The sequence below is a fragment of the Pteronotus mesoamericanus genome, unplaced genomic scaffold (genome assembly GCF_021234165.1).
Source record: "Pteronotus mesoamericanus isolate MK-2021 breed Mesoamerican mustached bat unplaced genomic scaffold, CSHL_Meso_final scaffold_533, whole genome shotgun sequence".
Taxonomy (NCBI): domain Eukaryota; kingdom Metazoa; phylum Chordata; class Mammalia; order Chiroptera; family Mormoopidae; genus Pteronotus; species Pteronotus mesoamericanus.
Window position 1 is genome coordinate 8,871,228 of NW_026555320.1, and position 17,023 is coordinate 8,888,250.

The 17,023-nt window shown below is 63.1% G+C and overlaps 1 protein-coding gene across 1 annotated transcript in view; it reads left to right on the plus strand.

Moving 5' to 3' along the window:
- LOC129087678 (contactin-3-like) overlaps window positions 1-17,023 on the plus strand; it is an 82,687-nt gene that overhangs the window by 25,902 nt on the left and 39,762 nt on the right. The window contains exon 4 of the mRNA XM_054594619.1: window positions 7,228-7,323. Within this exon, the coding sequence (XP_054450594.1) occupies window positions 7,228-7,323 (96 nt within the window). The remainder of the gene's footprint in view (window positions 1-7,227; window positions 7,324-17,023) is intronic.

The window sequence follows — 17,023 nt, forward strand, 5'->3', positions numbered from 1 at the left end:
GAGAGTGTGCGTCACTTCCCAGATCTATGTGAAAACCATTAAAAGCTCTGTGTCTGCAGAGGCCCGTGCATGTGAAGTGTGTCCAACCCTTTAAAAAAAGTCCCCCGCACAGACTCACGGACGCGGAGAGCAGACTGACTGCTGTCGGCGGGGCGGGGTGAAGGGGTTAAACGGGAAGACGGGGGCTCGCGGCGCAGAGAGCGGGCCGCAGCGTGGCGTGTCCCGGAGGCGAGCGGGCAGGTGGGGGCAGACCAGGGCGGGGGTGAGCGGCGCCGGAGGGAGACGCGGCGGGGGTGGCGACGCGCCGCACGGTCGTCCCCCTGGAGCCTGTGTGACTTTATTCACCAAGGTCACCCCAATAAACTCAATAAAAAATGAAGCAATTCAAACATCTTCAGTGAACTGGAATCAGGTTTTTTCTTTCTTTTTTTTAAGCTAATTTGTAAGTAATCATGATGTCTTTCTCATTTTGATAAAAATTTTCGGTGTGAAGTGATCCCATAATTAATGAAAAAATAAAGCCAGTCGGCTCTTCCAGGCAACGAGGGTGCCCTTCGCATGCCAGCCCCGGGGTCCCCTCCCCAGCGGCCGTGCGGCCCGTTGGCAGATGGTGGGGTGGGGGGGACAGGCTGCAACCTAAACCGCCCCTTTGCAAGTCCGGGCGGGGCCCCCTGTTTGGTGGTGGTCCTGTCGCGCTGGGGCAGCCGTCGCTTGGCTCACGTGTTCTTACGCCGCGTGTCCCTGTGACGGGGGAGCGCGCGGCGCGGAAATCACCCGCACGCGGAAAGTGCCCGCGGCCCCCGCGACAGCTCCCGAGTGAGAGCCGGGGGGCGCCGAGCGGGGCCTTGAAACGCCTGCCGTGGGCCCCGGTCGGCCGATGCCCTGAGCACCCCCTCTGCCAACGGCAGGGTTGCCGACAGTGTGACCTGCCTGCCGAAGGCCTGGGCGAAACGTAGACCAACGGAGGCCCGCGGGGGGCGGGGGGCGGGGGGCAGCTCGAGGCCCGCGGGCAGCGGGGACCGAGGAGGGCGGGCTGCGGGCTCCCGCACGTGGCACTCCCTCCGCCTCCCGCGACCCTCTGCTCAGGCTGCGGGCACGGGCCGCAGAGCCTGCATCTTTGAGAATCCCGCGCAAACCCTGCCGCCCGCAGGAGCCGCGGACACCGCCGCTGCAGGCTGCCCGCTCCCACTTTGCGGACGACGCCACGGCGACGTTTTTCCATCGGGGCTGTGGAACGCTTGTCAGACGTGTCGGAGGGTGTGATGAGGGCCACTGCACCGCGCCTGGCTCCCGTGTGCAGAGCCCGGTCGCTTGGTGAGGCCGCTTCACTCCCGGGCCGGCGGGCCAGTCGGTCGGCGTGGGACACGCTCAAGTGCCTGTGGCGGAGCTGACCCTCGGGGGCCCCCCCCACCGCCCCGCGGTGAGCCTGGCACGTGGGCAGCTTCTGAAACGCAGCCCACCGTGTGGCACTGTTCTGGGGGGGAACACGGGCTTCTCCCGTGGCTCCGTTAAAATCAAATCGGCTTTGGAAATACGGTTTTCACGCAGGTGCGTGGAGTTATCCCAAACCGCTGGTCTACCTGGGGGTCTTTATTTCAGAGGGAAGGAAAGGGATTTGTAGTGTTGCCACACAGGTTTTTAAAAATGTCATTTTGATGATAAAACTGAAAAATGAAAAAATCCTCCGAGTGTAGAGGTTTAGTTTACTCCTCAGAAGGGGGGACCTGCCCGTGCTCTGGGCCCCAGCGTTACCGGCGGAACTCACATTCACAAGCGCGCGGGAGGAGGTGTTTTGGTTTTCTCTCCCCGCCCCAGACTGAACAGACTAACAGCAAAACTGTCTGTCATGGAAACAAGGAAGTATCCTTCGTTTTTGTTGTTGGATTTTTGAAATCCACCATTTACTTTTTTCCTAAATACGTAAGGGGCTTTCTTAGTTGACACAGGCAGGACCAGTGGTTGGACTGGTCATTGAAGAATTCCTTTAAAATAGGTGTGTATTTTAAAAAGCAGAAGTGTGTACTGACATTCCAGCTTCGCCTCAGCATGGAGCTGTGGGCCCTTCGCGCTGGCTCTTCCGCGCGGAGCCGCTGCCGCCCTCGGGGTCTGCGCCGGGGCCTCCTCCCTGGTGCCCGACAACGGTTCCCCTTCGGCCGTGAGTGGTGCTTCGATTCTGGGCAGCCTGGCTGCAGACGGCTGGCGGGTCCGGTGCTGCACGTCCAGGCTCCCGTGCGGACTCGCTCCCCCTCTTCCATCCCACTTGGGCATCGGTGTTGGGGACGGGGGTGAATTTCCTTCACTGAGTTTTTCAAAAGCCTCTACTTTTATTTTTACATAAACAGTAGCTCCCTTTCCTATTCGTATCTCATGAACTTTTTTTTTTCCCTGTTCCTTTAATTTTAACAAAAGAAACTGGCGTGACCCCTTGGGGGGACAAACCGCGCTGGCGGCTCGGGGTGGAGGGGGCTCTGTGGGGCCCGGGTGCCGGCCTGGCGGGCGCTGGGCGCTGAGGCGGGCGGGCTCCCTGCGGCGTCGCCTTTACGGGGCGGGATCCTCGGTCCCTGCGAGATGCAGGCGGCATTCGCTCGAAAAAGACGGGCGTGGCCAAGTTTCAGAAAGGCGTGTCTGCGTTTTGTCGGGGCCTGCGGATGCCAAAGGCGGGGGAGAGCCCACCGTGTCCTATGTCCAGATGCGGGAGACCTTCCAGGAGCTTCTGCAGGTGTCAGGAAACGCAAGAGGAGTCACGGGCATGCCCGCACCGGCGCCCGCGCTCTGGCGCGGGGCACGGCGCAGTGGCAGGTCCGCGCGCCGGGGGCTGCGGGGCGTGCACGTTGGGGCCGAGCCTTTGCCGGGCGTCTTCGCCCGTAAGGTCTGGACCGTGGAGCTGAGGCGGGGCCCTCGCCCACCTGCAGGCGTGACTCCCACGGCTCTTCAGGGGCGTGCGCTGAGTTTCGCCGTAGCTTTGGTAGGGAGGCCCACGACCTGCGTCCACCGGACGCTGTTGGGACCGTCGGAGGCAGCCTCCCCGTTCAAACGGGTCTGGTCACGACCTCAGTCGGGCGCTGCCGACCCCGGAGCGTTTCCTCGTCAGACATTAGAGACGCGTGTGGCGTCCCGCGGGTGGGGGCGGGGGGGGGGGGCGTGTGGCCTCGCCAACACCTGCGTTCCTTTCGCGGTTCGTTTAACTGTCCCCACGGGAGGTGTTCTGCGTTTCCCTGGAGCAGGCGGCACGCGCCCTGGTGGCCGTGGACGGGACCGTGGCCCCCAAGTGTGACAGTCACGGCCGTTCCCCGTGACGCCACTGTGTCGGCTCCCGCTCGGCCGGCGGTGCTGTGGTCAGCAGGTGCTCTGCGGCAGGGCTCTGAATCTTGACTGGAGGGCCAGTCAAGATTCCGTGTACGTTGCCGCTTTTATGTTCCACTTGAATCCTGTTCGGTGGAAAACGGCCTGTGTCCCCCTGCGTGCTCTACCTGCCGCCCGCTCTCTGTTTCTGCCGAGCCCAGCGGCACCCGTGCGGATGGGGCTTGATGGACGGCCTTGGCCAGCGTCTCCTGTGGAGGGTTCTCCACGGAATTCTCTGCTCGGGTGTCCTCGGGGTTGACACTGTGGCCTCCATACCCCTGTGCAGACTTTTTAAGCTTTTATTTATTTACGTTTAGAGAGAGTGGAAGGGAGAGAGAAAGAGGGGGAGGGACACATCCATGCGTGGAAGCCTCTTGCGCGCCCCCTGCTGGGGACCTGGCCCTCAACCCAGGCCTGTGCCCTGAGTGGGGATCGAACCGGCGACCCTTCGGTTCGCAGGCCGGCGCTCCGTCCACTGGGCCGCACCCGCCGGGGCTCCCCCGTGCAGGTCTTACGCCGAGTCCTCTGGCTCATTCTGCACCAAGGAGCTCGCTCCCTGCCATCCCGGAGCGTGGCCCTCGCGGACGCCTGGCCGCCCTGCTGCGGGGGGGCCGCCCGCCCCAGGCCCGTGTCTCCAGCTCTGACCAAATCCGGTTCATCCATCTTCCCTGCAGTGGTCCAGGCGCACGTGGACGTGTGATTTGGTCATCGGTTGCTTGTCGTTTTCAGCATTTAGACCCTTTGCCTGTTTTATTATTTTTAAACCTAAGGACTTCATTTTTTTAATGATTGCAAGGGATTTTGAGTTTTAAATTTCATCTCTTGCTAGTATTTGGAAATGGTGTCTTACGGCCTATGTAGCTCATTTGTCATCGGGGTTTTGAGGGGGTTCTGGTACAGCCCTTCTGACGTCCTGAAGGCCCTTCTAGTCCTTCCTTTTCCGACTGGGAGCCTTTTCTCCTTGCGCTGCTGCAGCCGTTAGAAGCGCTCGTGTGACGCTGAGGGTGAGAGCACACGCCGGCCGTGTCCCCGGCGTTGCCGGACGGCGCAGCCTCTCGCCCCGACGGCGGCCGCGGTTTGCGCAGACGGTGCCGGCCGCAGTGCAGGTGGCGTGGGAGTCCCTTGCCGTTTTTGGAATCTGGCTCTGCAGGCTCCAGGGTGACTTCGCAGTTTGTGAGAGTTGCCGAGGGGAACAAGACTCCGGAATTCCTTTGTATTTATTTTGACTCCCACACACAGCGCGTCCTCATGCAAGCCCAGCCCTGACCCGGACGTGGGCTACGCGCGCAGCCCTGGAGGAAACGTGTCCGTGATCGGAGGTTTGTTCGGCTTCCACCTCCTCTAGTCTAGTCCCCAGGGTCTCCCCAGTGGGGGGGGGGGGCGGTGTGTTCTTTTTCTTTGTTACTCCATCTGCGTGGGGAGAACGTGCCCCCGCCCCACCCGCTGTCCCCCGGCAGCCCTGCCCCTCTGAAGCACCTCGAGGATGCGTGTTCCCCCTCGAGCACCTGGCGCCCGGAGAGTGGGGGTCCCCGTCCCTCTCCAGTGTGTCTGGGACCCCGGGCTCCCCGTGAGCACGTGCAGCAAGTGACTGCCCCTCCACCTCACCCGCTGTGTAGGCGTTGACCAGACTCCTCCCGTCACAGGCCTGCCATGTGTTCCAGAAAGTTCTGAGGTCCTTCATCGGGGGCGGACTTCGCACGACCAAATGGGGAACCACGGAGCCCTGGGTGCACAGGAGCCTCGCCCAGCGAGCGCGTTAGAAACGCGGCTGCGGCTCCGGCTGTGGCTCCAGCTCCAGCTCGCTGGCCCCTGGTTCCTGCATCCGTGACGAGGACCCCCGCTGACGGTGCAGCGGGTGGCCTGGGTGGCGGCAGCGAGCATTCGGGGGAGTCTGCCTCACAGAGAGAAGCCGTCCCTCGCCCGGCGCCCGGCGGGGGGCACGCGGGGCTGCTGCAGGGTGCGCCCCCTGAGCGGGCCTCGCCCGCGGGCGACTGACTTCCCGCCCTCGCGGGCCGTGGGGGCGGCCCAGCGCGCGGGGTCCTCGTTTGGGGGAGGAGGCGGGATTCCGTGTTTAGACCGCTTGCCCTCCTGCCGGCCCTCGCTCCGCTCAGCGATGGCCCCTCCAGGGCGCGGAGTGAGGGAACAGCGGAGGCGGGGCGGGGCGGGGCAGCCGTGGGGGCGCCTGGTCGTTGGGGAGCGGCCGTCCGGCCGGCAGCCCCGGCTCTATGCGCTCTGGCTGCTCACACTCCGGGAGCCTTGATGTTTTGATAATACTGCCTTGTAGGCGCACGTTTAAGGTGGCACAATGCTATGTTATATCATTTTTGTAGGGTCCCCTCTGGTTAAAATAAGTCCATAAACGCAATTATTCTTCTTTTATGGGCACCTGTGTGCGGGCTTTACGGAACTGCTTCGCTCGCGCTGTGGCCAGCGAGGGGACACTGCTCGGCAGCGGTGAAATGAAGCGACGCTCCCCTTCCCCTCAGGTGCTGATTGAAGGTGCTCTGAACACCCCCCTGCCTACCGTTTGTAGGCCTATCAACTTGAAGGTATTATTTTGCCTTTTATATTTTTCAAGGCCAAGTTGAAATTTTCTGTGTGACTCTGAGACGCGGGCACTGCCGCCTCCGTCCGGCGGCCATACCGGCAGGTCCAGTCAACCCCTGGAGCCACAAAACGGGCGTCTTTCCCCGCGAACTGACAGCGTGGTTGTCTTGAACTGGTTAAAAACGCAGATCTAGCCCGGCTGGTGGGCTCAGTGGACTGAGCGCCGGCCTGTGAACCAGGGCTCCCGGGTTCGAGTCCCCGTCAGGGCACAGGCCTGGGTTGAGGGCCAGGTCCCCAGCAGGGGGCACGTGAGAGGCAACCACACGCTGATGTTTCTCTCCCTCCCTTCCCGTCTCCAAAAATAAATAAATACAATCTTAAAATAAAAAACCACACATATCTCATTCTAAGATCTTAAGTCGCTTTTTTAAAAATCAGACTTTAGAGAAACAGTAGGTTTTTTCTTCTTTTATCCCCATCAGCTTAAGCTTTGTTCAAAATAAAACCAGTAGACTTTTCTCCGCGCCTTCCTTTAAGCTGGAGAGTGTAAGTCGGATTTGCTCTCCTGGATTGGTTTTGCAGGAAATTAAATGTTTAAAACATAAGCTCTGGCGATCGACACAGTGTTTGCCCCGACGGCTTCGTGAACCACGTGAAGTTCTTCAGACGACCCCGGAGGCCGTGCCGCCTTTCAGTTTGGAGAAGGCTGTGCGGACGCCGTTGCCGTTGTCTTCTGAACCCTCCCGGCCCGGTTACTGCCAGCGGCTGCCTTGCGCGGGTCCCTCCAAGACGCGGGACCGGCGGGACCGGCGACCGGGTGCGGGGTGTCCCCAGCTCTGTTTGTGCAGAGCCGCACTCCTTGCGGGAGGAGGGGCGCGTCCGCGGGCCGCGGCGGGCCCGGCTGCAGCGGAGGGGGGCACGCGGAGCTGCTTTCCCCGCCAGGCGCAGCCGAGCGTCCTCGAGGTCGAGTGGTCACGGCCACAGCCGCGGGCTGCAGTTCGTGTGGCCGTCCTGTTGAAGACGCTTCGCCCCCCCTTTGGCTCGTACTTCCCAGCGGTTTAACTCCCATCAGACGTTGCTCCGCGGGGAGCCCGTGCCCTTCCTGACACTGTTACAGGGATGCAGGGTCAGCGGCCGTGGACCCTCAGTGCGTCGCCGAGTCCCTAGGAGACTTAATGAAGAAGTCGAAATCCTGCCTCTCGCTCTCTGAGCAGCACCCTCCTGAGAGCCCGCGGGAGGGGTTTCACACGTCCCCCTGCAGGAGAGAGCGGCGTCTCTGTGCAGGCGTTGTCCTCTCTGTTCTTTCTGAAATCCTGTTCTGTTGTGTCTCCCGATCAGATCTGGAGAGTTTTAAAACCCGGATGAGGAGCGCGGTGTTGGTGCGTGAAGGCCAGGGCGTCGTCCTGCTCTGCGGGCCCCCCCCGCACTCCGGAGGTAAGACGGCCCGTTCCCGCCCTCCTCTTCGTCGGCCGCGTTTCCGGGCACGACGCGCGGCCCGTGCGCTGCTGCCGCGTCGGCCGGGGGCCCCGGGCTGCCGGCCCCTGGCGGAGGCCCCCGCAGGCGGACGGGCCCCGGTCGGTTTCCGTGGCCGAGAGGCGCCGCGCAAAGCTCCGTCCTCACTGCTGCCGCCAGTTCCGGGGTCTCGGGCCCCGGCGTGTGTGGCGGTCTTTCTGCATGTGCACGCATGTGCACGCATGTGCACGCTCGCTCTCCCCCCGTGTGTGTGTGTCTCACACAGTCACACAAACTAACAGACGCCTTGCACATCTTCGTTGTTGTAGACTGTATATGAAAGTGGTACATGCGTGTACTCACAGCATTTGTATGGGGCATTGGAACTGCAGGTTTCGATCCTGCATTGGCACGAACTGAAACACTGCGAGAAATTCTAGTGCCGTAACCGGCCCATGCGGAACCTGTGTTGAAACCTCTGCTCTTGGTGAGGGCAATGTTCAACTTCGTTTATTTGGAATAACAATCGGGAATGTCCCCCCAGTGTCAGCGGCGGGGGGGCGGGTGTGCGGGGTGCTCCTGGGAGGGGCCGCAGGAGGCCCCAGGTGCGGGGACCACGAGCCGGTGGCCCTTGAGCCCCTCCCCTCGGTCGGCTGACCCTTCGCGGCGCCGACAGCGACCAGACTCCCTGGCCCAGAGCGGCCGCTGTGTGGTCGATGCCAAGGAAGGAAAACCGGCTCGCGGTTGGTGGCAGCTGGGGGTTTTCCCCGCATCCCCATCCCTGCTGAGCCCCAGGCGTTGCTGTCACGGGCGGTGCCTCCCGCCTCTCGCTCTTTCTGTGACGTTTCCTCCTGCCTCCGACCTTCCACGGCCGCTGCCCAGCGGCCAGCACGGCCCCAGGGCCGCAGGGATGCACTGCTCGCGGCCGTCGGTTGGAAACGAGGAGCCGACGAGACAGGAGCAGGGGCTGGGACGAGGGTGCCCTGTGGCTTCGTTATCGGTCTAGTTCCCGAGAGCGTGCGGAGCCGGGACCCATCAGCACCCGTAGAAATGCACGCGCAGGAGAAAAATTGTCCTTTGTAAACAAGGGCAGGCAGCCAGCGCTCGGGCCCCCCGATAAACGCCCGTTCGGCGCGAAGGAGTCGGTGATGCGTCAGACGGTGAGTATCAGGGAGGCGGGCTCACCGAGCCGCCCCGTGTGCGTGGTAGAAGGGGTCGTCTTGGTCGGCCGGTGGCCGGCAGAACCCGTCCCTCCCGGTGTCCACAAGCAGACCCCGCGGGCCTCCCTCCTGCGGGCTCGCCGTGCGCGTCCGGGAAACGCAGCCCTGCGCCATGGCACCGCCTCGGGGTGCCGGTCCCCCAGACTCGCACGTCACCCAGCGGACCACAGGCCCCCAGGCCCGCGGGTTACAGCCACCGAGAAAGCAGACCTTTGGGCTTTTTCAAGAAAGCTAGAAACTGCCTGTTGCCAAAATTTCCGGAAGCGGTGTAACAGCTGGGCCAGACGGCCCGCGGCGGGGGTCCCGCAGGCATCCTCCCTCAGGGCCCGTTGGCGCGAGCCGTGGAAGCCTCGTGTGCGCGGCAGTCGGAGGGCGCAAGCGAGAGACCGTTCAAGGTGGCGGTGCAGCCTCTAGACACGCACGGTGATTAGACTCAGAAGGGCATAAAATAATTCCAAACTAGACTAATTAAACCACTAATTAAGGGCTCCAGAGGCGGCAGCGTCAGGGGGCAGCTCTCGGCCCCTCTGGAAGTAGTTTTCCAGATCCAATTTATATGCTTTTCTGAAGCAATTAGGCATTCCCCTCATCGAGCCTAGTTCACGTCTTTACACTGTTCAACAAATTTCTCATGACCCCAAAGTCGGGATGAATCTGCCAGTTACACAGAGCAAAGTCACGGGGCTCTGCTGGGAGATCTCATAACAGGCGGGTGCAGACTCGGGCACCTTTCTTCAGGCCGAATTTGATTTTTGCTGGAAGTTGGTTTGGACGGCCAGCGATGTTCCCCGGACCCGGCTCCAGGAAGGCGGTCGTGTCTCGGGCGGGGGGCGGGGGGCGGGCGCTGACTCCCCCGTGTCCACCGGGGTCCTGGGTCCAGAAATCCAAGGACTTTTTTCCTGGTTTTCTCAGACAATCTTAAGCTTTTCATGACATAACTTATTTGGAAGGGTTGTGCATTTTGCAGCCCAGTCTTGTTTTTTTCTTTGAATCCTCACCTGAGAATGTTTATTGATTTTTTAGGGAAGGGGGGAGGGGAGAGAGAGAGAGACGTGGATGTGAGAGAGAAACATCGATCGGCCCCGTCCGGCGCGTGCCCCGGCTGGGGTCGAGCCCGCGGCCTTCTGGAGCTCGGGGCGACGCTCCGACGGCGGGGCTGCCGCCCAGAGCGGTCTCGTTCCCTTTCTGGGGTCCCGCCGGACGTCGGCCAACCTTCCCGCGCCCGTCCCAGGCGGGGCCGTCCTGCCGTGCCTGCCCCCGGGGCCCCGCCGTGGGGCGAGCCGAAGGGAGACTCCTGGGTCCCCACGTGGCTTTACGCTTCCGTCAGCGTGTGCCGTCCCCAGAGACCCCGTGTGGCACAGGGTGGCGTTCGTCGCTGCGGGCCCTTGTGCAGCCAAAACAGGCACCGTGCACAATGCGAGACGCTGAGCGGGAAACAGTGTTCAGCCTGTAGGGAAAGCGCAAGAGCGTCACTCGGTGACTTCCCGGGGCTCTGACCAGGTCGATGTGGGTCTCACGTTTTCCCCGAGAGGAGGGCTCCCGGCGACGTCGCCCACACCCACTCCCCACCCGCCGCCCGAGGGAGGGGCGCACCCGCGCGACGCCCCCGCCGCTCCCCCGGGAAGTTCTCGGTGTCCCCTGCCTGGCGCTGGGGGCGGGGGGTGGGGAAGTCCTCGGGGAAGTCCTCGGGGCGCCGGGTCCGCCTTTCCCTCCGTTGGACGGTGTTGCTCAGGGCAGCGTCCTTCGCAGACGGACTCTGTGCTGACAGAGGATGAAGGCGGCGGCCGCCGAGGGGCAACGCGTCTCGTTTCACTGGCGAGCGATGGGGCCGTGGCCAGAACGTGGCTCCTCCGTCGTGGCCGTGGGAGCCCTGACGGGGGGCGGTGTCCTCGTGGCGTCGTCAGGAGACGTCGGGGAGGAAGCGCAGGGCTTGGGGAAGCTCATAGGCTCCGAGCCTCTGGCGATGCCCGACGTCGGGCGCGGTCCCTTCGCGTCCGTCGCCGTGGCTGCAGCCGGCCGGGGCGTCCTCGTGGGGAACCGGCCCGTCGGTCACCCGTAGTCGCCGACCGCCAGGCCAGGGGCCCCCTCCGCGGGCTCTCGGCGACCCGGCACATTGCAGCCCGAACACGCCACGCTGCACACCTGGTCCGCAGGCCCTCATGCCAGGGAACGGCACCCGAGGTGGGACGTGTGTTGCCCACGCGGCTTTTGCGTTCTTGTCGCCTTGAAGTGCCGCCCGCGTCCCCCGGGACGGCTCGGCGTTTCTTCCTGCGTTACACATTTTGACAGCTCAGAGCGAGAAGCTGCGAACCTGACATCTGGTATAAACACAAGGTGCTAATTCTTGGCACCAAAACGTTACATTGCCAACCACGTGTAGACACGCGTGTGATGCCTTGTGTTTTTTCCGGGGCTGTAACACTGAGGCTGTGAGCTCTCGTGGCCCAGGGCTCGTAAACCTGAGGGTGTGCCCAGGTTTCCTTTGCTGTGGTTCTGGGTCTTGGTCCCGTTGCCGCGGCAGAGTGCGGTTCGGCGGCCTTGCACGCGCAGCGAGAGGTGCGTCCCCTCAGCCACAGGTGAGGTGCGCGGGGGTGTGGCATCCTCAGGCCCGGTCACACCCAGAGGGCAGGAGGAAGCGCCGCCTCGCCATCACCGGGTCCTTGTGATCCGAGTCAGAATGCCGTGTAGGCGGGGGAAGACCCCGACGCGGCAGCTGGACCGGCTGCCACTTTGCAGACGCGCCAGCAGGCCGAGCGCGGGCTCCTGGGCAGAGGAAGCAGGCGCCACACGGCCCGCGGGATGCGGCCGGAAGTGTTCTGGGCGGAAAGTTAGGGTCCAGGCTGTGAGGGTTCCGTCCCAGGACACAGCAGTCATCCCCAGGCACGGGGAGGGGTTTCCACGCCCCCCATGGGCACCCAAATCCATGGACACGCAGGTCCTTACAGGAGGTGGTGTGCCAGCTGCGTGTGAGCGCACACTCCCTCCCGCCTGCCCGGCCTCTGAGGCGGTTGCTGTGGTCGGCGCGTCACCTCGGGGCCTGGAAACGCTTGGCAGCGTTTCCATGCGGGTGAGTGGTTCTCACCCTTTGTGCCGTTTCGGCTCACGAGAGGCTTTGTGGGCACCTGTTCCTGGATAGCAGGGGAAGCCTGTGTATTTCTATGAACTTAGTCCACTTCCAGGTCTTACGCACGTGATCGGGGACAGATTCCTTGAACCTGCGTGACGGGAGTTCGGGCAGCTTGCGGCAGTGCTCCGAGGGCTGCGAGAAGACAGAGTGTGCGGCGCGCGCGGCCTCCCTGTGTGTACAGAGACTCGGACCATGTGCACCTTGGGAGGCACCTCCTCGGCCCCGCGCAGCCTCGTGGCAGAAGGACGCGAGAACCTTTGCCCGTGAAAATGGGAAAACAATGGAGCGGACCGTGTGGAGATGGTCACGCCCTGTCTCTGTCCTGTGGGGTCCCGGTCAGGCCCTGGGGACACCCTGCCAGCCGTCTCCTGGACCCCAGGGGAGCGTCACGCAGAGGCATGGGGGACGCGTTGGCGAACAGTCCTCTGGAATCAGGGGAGTGCGGACCCCCGGTGCTGGGAACTTGTCCCGAAGACAGAAATTCTGGCAGAGCTGCACCCAGGATCCCACGAGGACCTGCAGGGCAAGGGCGTCCCAGAGACCCCACCCGCCCCCGTCCCGAGTCGCTTGCAGCGGCTCAGCCCAAGCTCTGCGCAGCGCTGGGCAGGGGCTGCGTGTGCGAGAGCCTCCCTGGCATCTGCTCCGCGGGGACAGGCGTCGAGAGAGGTTCAGACCGCTTGCCAGCCTCCGGCCTCAGCCACGTGCACTCCAAGGACGGGCCTGCGTCCCAGCGCACGGGCGGCTGTGGGACCACACGCCGCACTTCCTCCTGGACGTGCCCTGTGCCCTGTGCCCTGTGCCTTCCTTTTGGGTCCCTGTGATGGCGCTCGGGACCGACGCTGTGTCTGTACGGGGGAGATAATCCCGGGACCAGATGTACACAGTGAGAACCTCTTGTTGAAGGCCCGCGCCGTGTGTTCTGGAAAGATTTGTTTTCCTTTTCTTAAATGCTACTTAGACCAGATTTTCAAAACCATGTCAGAAATATGCCTAGTTTTAAATCAGGGGAATTTATGTAACACAGTTGTGAGACCGGTGGGAAATTAATTTCCTCCGAAGCGCGTTGGCTGGCGGTTTGCCGCCTCCCACCGAGGAGCGAACGTGCCCAGCCTTGCCCGTGACCGCGGGGCCTCGTCCCCTGCTGTACGGCGGCAGCAGGGAGCCGGCAGTTCTCCGGGCCACTCGCTGAGGGGGAAATGCCGGGTCACAGGAAGGGTAACTGGAGATGCGTCTGCAGCTCCCAGGCACCAGCCGCCAAGGGGGAGCCCACTGTGCGCACCTGTGGTCTCAGGCGCGTCCCTGTGCAAACGGGGGGACGTGGCTCCTTCACGTGCCAACGAGGCGTTAACACCTGAGCACCCTGAGGTCCCTATGATTGGGCACAACGTCGCGTTATATCCTACCGTTAACATTTATGTCCCAGGATATTCCGAACTTCCTATTTTAAAAGATTTGGGGGCAGGGAACGCAAGAAATGTCCGGGTCTTCTGCAGCCAGGCCGGTCTGCTTTCTTATCGCTGTGCGTGCCCTGCAGCGGCGCTTTTAACGTCCTGGGCGGACATCTCTCTCTCGTTCACGACTCGTCTGCCCACCTCGGCTTCCATTCAGGGCCCCTTCCTCGCTGAGCCTGACAGCTGCTAGCTTTTGACTTAACGCGCGAGGTGTGTGCGTCTCCCTTTGATCCTGCAGTCAGAGCCGCTGTTGCCTGATGCCACTGCTGTCGAGTCCGAGGGAACAGGGAGGCCCCAGGACGAGCAGGGGGTGGGAGGGGCTGGCGGAGGAGCCGTCGGAACACGGCGCATCTGGCAGCGAAGGTCACCATCGCACGGGTATGTGTGGCGCCCCCAGCAGGGGCGCCGTCGAGCATCGCTGGTCACGGCGCCTGAACGGACATGAGGACAGGACGATGGAATGCTGAGCGAGGCACCGATGTGGCCCAGAGACAGGACGGGGCCAGAGCCAGTGGAGGAGCGCGCGGGACGGCGCCCGGGCGCGGGGCTGCCGCACACCTTCAGCCGAGAGAGCCCGGCGTCCGCGAGGCCCCGTCAGGCGGCGGCGCCCGCTCACGGTCTGCCCCGCCCCACCTGCTCCGCGCCGCGCACCCCAGGTCAGCGCTGAATCACACGTTCCGCTGGCCTCGACCGCGCTGCCCGCTGCCCGGCTCCGGGATGGCCGCGCCGCACGGAGCCCCTGCGCTCCTTTCATTTCCTGCTGTGCGCGATCCAGGGCGACAGACGAAATGGCATCGTTTGGGGCCGGGAGGGAACTAATGAATACGTGCTCCGCGCGGAGACTCACCTCCGTCTCTTCCCCCGTTGCTTTCTCTCTCCGGCCGGGACAAAATACTTACTGGCAAAGTGACGTCCTGTGGCCATTCTGCTTGAGCTGCTTGTTTTCTCGGCGCAGGCACCGGACACATGGGGTTTCTTCGCCTTTCGGCAAAACCATGGATTTGCCGCGGAAAGAGGCCGCCCACAGGAAGGAGATGGCGCGTGGACGGAGGGGCGTGTGCCCCACAGCTCACTATCCTGGAAAGGCGGCACCTATTCTAATGCCGCAGCCGTTAGTGACCTGTGGGGCAAGGTCCCCCCTCGTGCACCTTGTTTTGCCAAAAAAGAAAACAATATTGTCTTTCAAATACTTTCTCCCTAAAACACGTCAGAGTCGTCCCATTAAAAAGATAAGATTGTGACCGGAATCTCATTGTGATCTTATGATGTGATCTTATGATGTGACATCTGCATATTGTTTTGGGAAAACCGGCCGCTACGGTATTGAGACGTCACACTCACACATACGGCATGTTCTTCGGCGTTAAAGCCACAGTGTCCTTCAGTGAATTGCACGGCGTCTTCTGCGTAAATGGCTCCACACGTTGAGCCGATTATCACATCTGTTTTTCTGCAGAGCGTGGCCTGTAGGCAAGACGACGCCCAGCAGCCGTGTGAAGTGCTCTCTTGGGGCCGGCGAATTCCTGGGGGAGGCTCGTGTGTCCCCAGAGGACGCAGTAAGAGCCGTTTCAAGGCCCTCTGGATCCGTAAGGCCACCACTTCCGCGTATTCGGTAGAAACCCCATCAAGTAGAAGGAGGGGCCCTGTCCCTCCCCGTCTGGGGTCACCGTGTGCGCTCGCGCTGTGACGTGCACCGGAGAGTCCCCTCCCGTCTGCCGTCCGGGCCCCCGAGGAGGTTTCCCTGTTTCGTGTGTGTCTCCTTCAAGGGCACAGGGAGCGAGGGCAGAAACGCAGTTTCTCCCGCCGGACCGTGACCCGCTGCTGTCGGATCCGCCCTGTGCCATTCTCTCCTGCTCTGGACACGTCTCTGAGGACCAGCACCGCCCGTGGCTCAGGCGCAAGCCAGGCCGCTTTCCGCCTGCGTCGGGGCTTCGCCGTCACGGGCCGGGCACAGGACACGTTAGAAAAACCTAATGCACTTCCCTTATTCCTCAGACGAGGAAACTGAGACCTGGCAGGTCAGCCGATCGGAGCGAAACCGCACGACCGGTGACTAGGCCGCCTGCGCTCGGGCTTCCGTCCAGTCTGGCTTTGCATCACGGCCAGCAGCCGCCTGGATTATGTTTAGGGCACTCTGTCCTATAAGGAACAAAGAACAAAACACTTTTCTTAAAGTAACACAAACTCCAGTCTGCGTTGGGAGGAAAAGGGGGAGCTGCCCTGGGAGAGACAGGCGCGGAGATGGCTGGCCCTGCTCAGGGTCCCCGGCAGGTCGCCCCGGGCCGCGGGCGCCCGGAAGGCATAGCCACCCCCTTGCGTTTGTCCTGTGGGTGCAGCGCCCCCGGGTCAGCAAACGTGTGCCGTTCCCTCCGCCCGTACGGGTCCGCGAGCTCCTGGCCGCCGGCGTTGCCCGTGGGCTGGGACGGCCGTGCCGCAGACTCGCCGTCGGAACAGGCGTCGCGGAGGCTGTGTGTGAGTTCCCTCCACACCTGCTGTTCGTGAGGGCGGGGTCCGTTGAAATGACACGCAGTTGGAGATGGGCAAGAGGGAGGGTGAGACGTGGGTCCAAATGGGAGAAGAAGTGGCGAAGCCCGAAGGAGCCAGTGGATGAAAGCGGCGTGGGCGTGGCTGAGGGGAGACCCCAGGGAGGGTGGGGGTCCGCGGGGGCCTGGGGGCCAAGCACAGGGCTCCTTCAACTGCGACGGGACAGCAGAGGGGGCTGGGGGCCCCACCTGTGAGTGACTGGTGACAAGAGCGTCAGGGGCCGGGCGTTTCCGAGCGCCCAGGGCAGCGTCCGCTCCGGTTCCTCAGCGCCTCGCCCAGGAGCCCGCTTCCTGCCGCACGTGTGAGAGTCTCTGCTCCTGGAAACGGGGGGCTGGAGCTTTGGAGGCGGGTGCGGTGGCTGCGCCACGTGGAGATGCCGGTGCCGCGGGGTCGGACCTTCACCCTCTCCCGCGTCCTTCCCGCTGAAGAGCGTCAGCCCCGAGCCGACCGTGTCACAGCCTGAGGCCCGCGGGGGGCTCTCCAGATCCTGGCTTCTGTCCTGACGGGGGCCACCCAGGGCCCCGAGGCCTTGCCCAGGGGACCACGGTTGTCCTCCCAGCCCCGCCGGGGTGCCCCCAAGGGAGCGCCCTGTCTGATGCCCCATGGCCCCCGCGGCTGCCCCGCGTCCCTGTCCGCATGCACGTTGCTCACACCGCGGAGTGTGTGTCAGTCACCTGACGGCCCAGCTGAAACACTTTCCCTGCTGCTGCTTCCCACTGAGGAGGTTGGGTCCAAAGCCCTCGCCCCCCCCGCCCCTGGAGCCTGAGCTCCCGCCCAGGGCCCTCCCCCAGGCCCGCCCCTCGCCATCCGTCCACGGTTGCCCAGCACCCGGCTCTGATTCGGACACAGTGAGGACAGGCTGAGTCTTTTCCTGTGGTACGAACAGTTAGAAAATGGCGCCTGGAGAAGAACTCACCTTGCACCGCGATCGAGCGCCAGCAGTGAACTGAGTGCGTCCTCTGCTGCCAGCGGACCACATGCGAGGAGCCTTCACTGGATGTTTCCAGTAAAAATGGAGTTGGCTTCGCAGAAACCAGGACTGGCGCTTGCACTTTGGTGGTGCAAGGTCACAGGTTTGTCCCCACTGAGACTTTCTCCGCGCCCCTCCCCCTGCAAGCACACGTGGGCCTCTCGTGGGAGCTGTGAGCACGGTGCGCTGTCTTCCTTGGAAGTCCAAGGCACGGGGCATCCTTGCCGGCTTTGAGCTCCCAGCTGATGTTAAACGGATCCACACACTTAGGCCATACAGGTTCCTCGTAGCAGTCGCCCTTGGTGTGCAGAGCAGTCCTTAAAATGCCATGGTCACAGCGGGGACCTTGTCAGTGCTTCCCGAGAGCTGA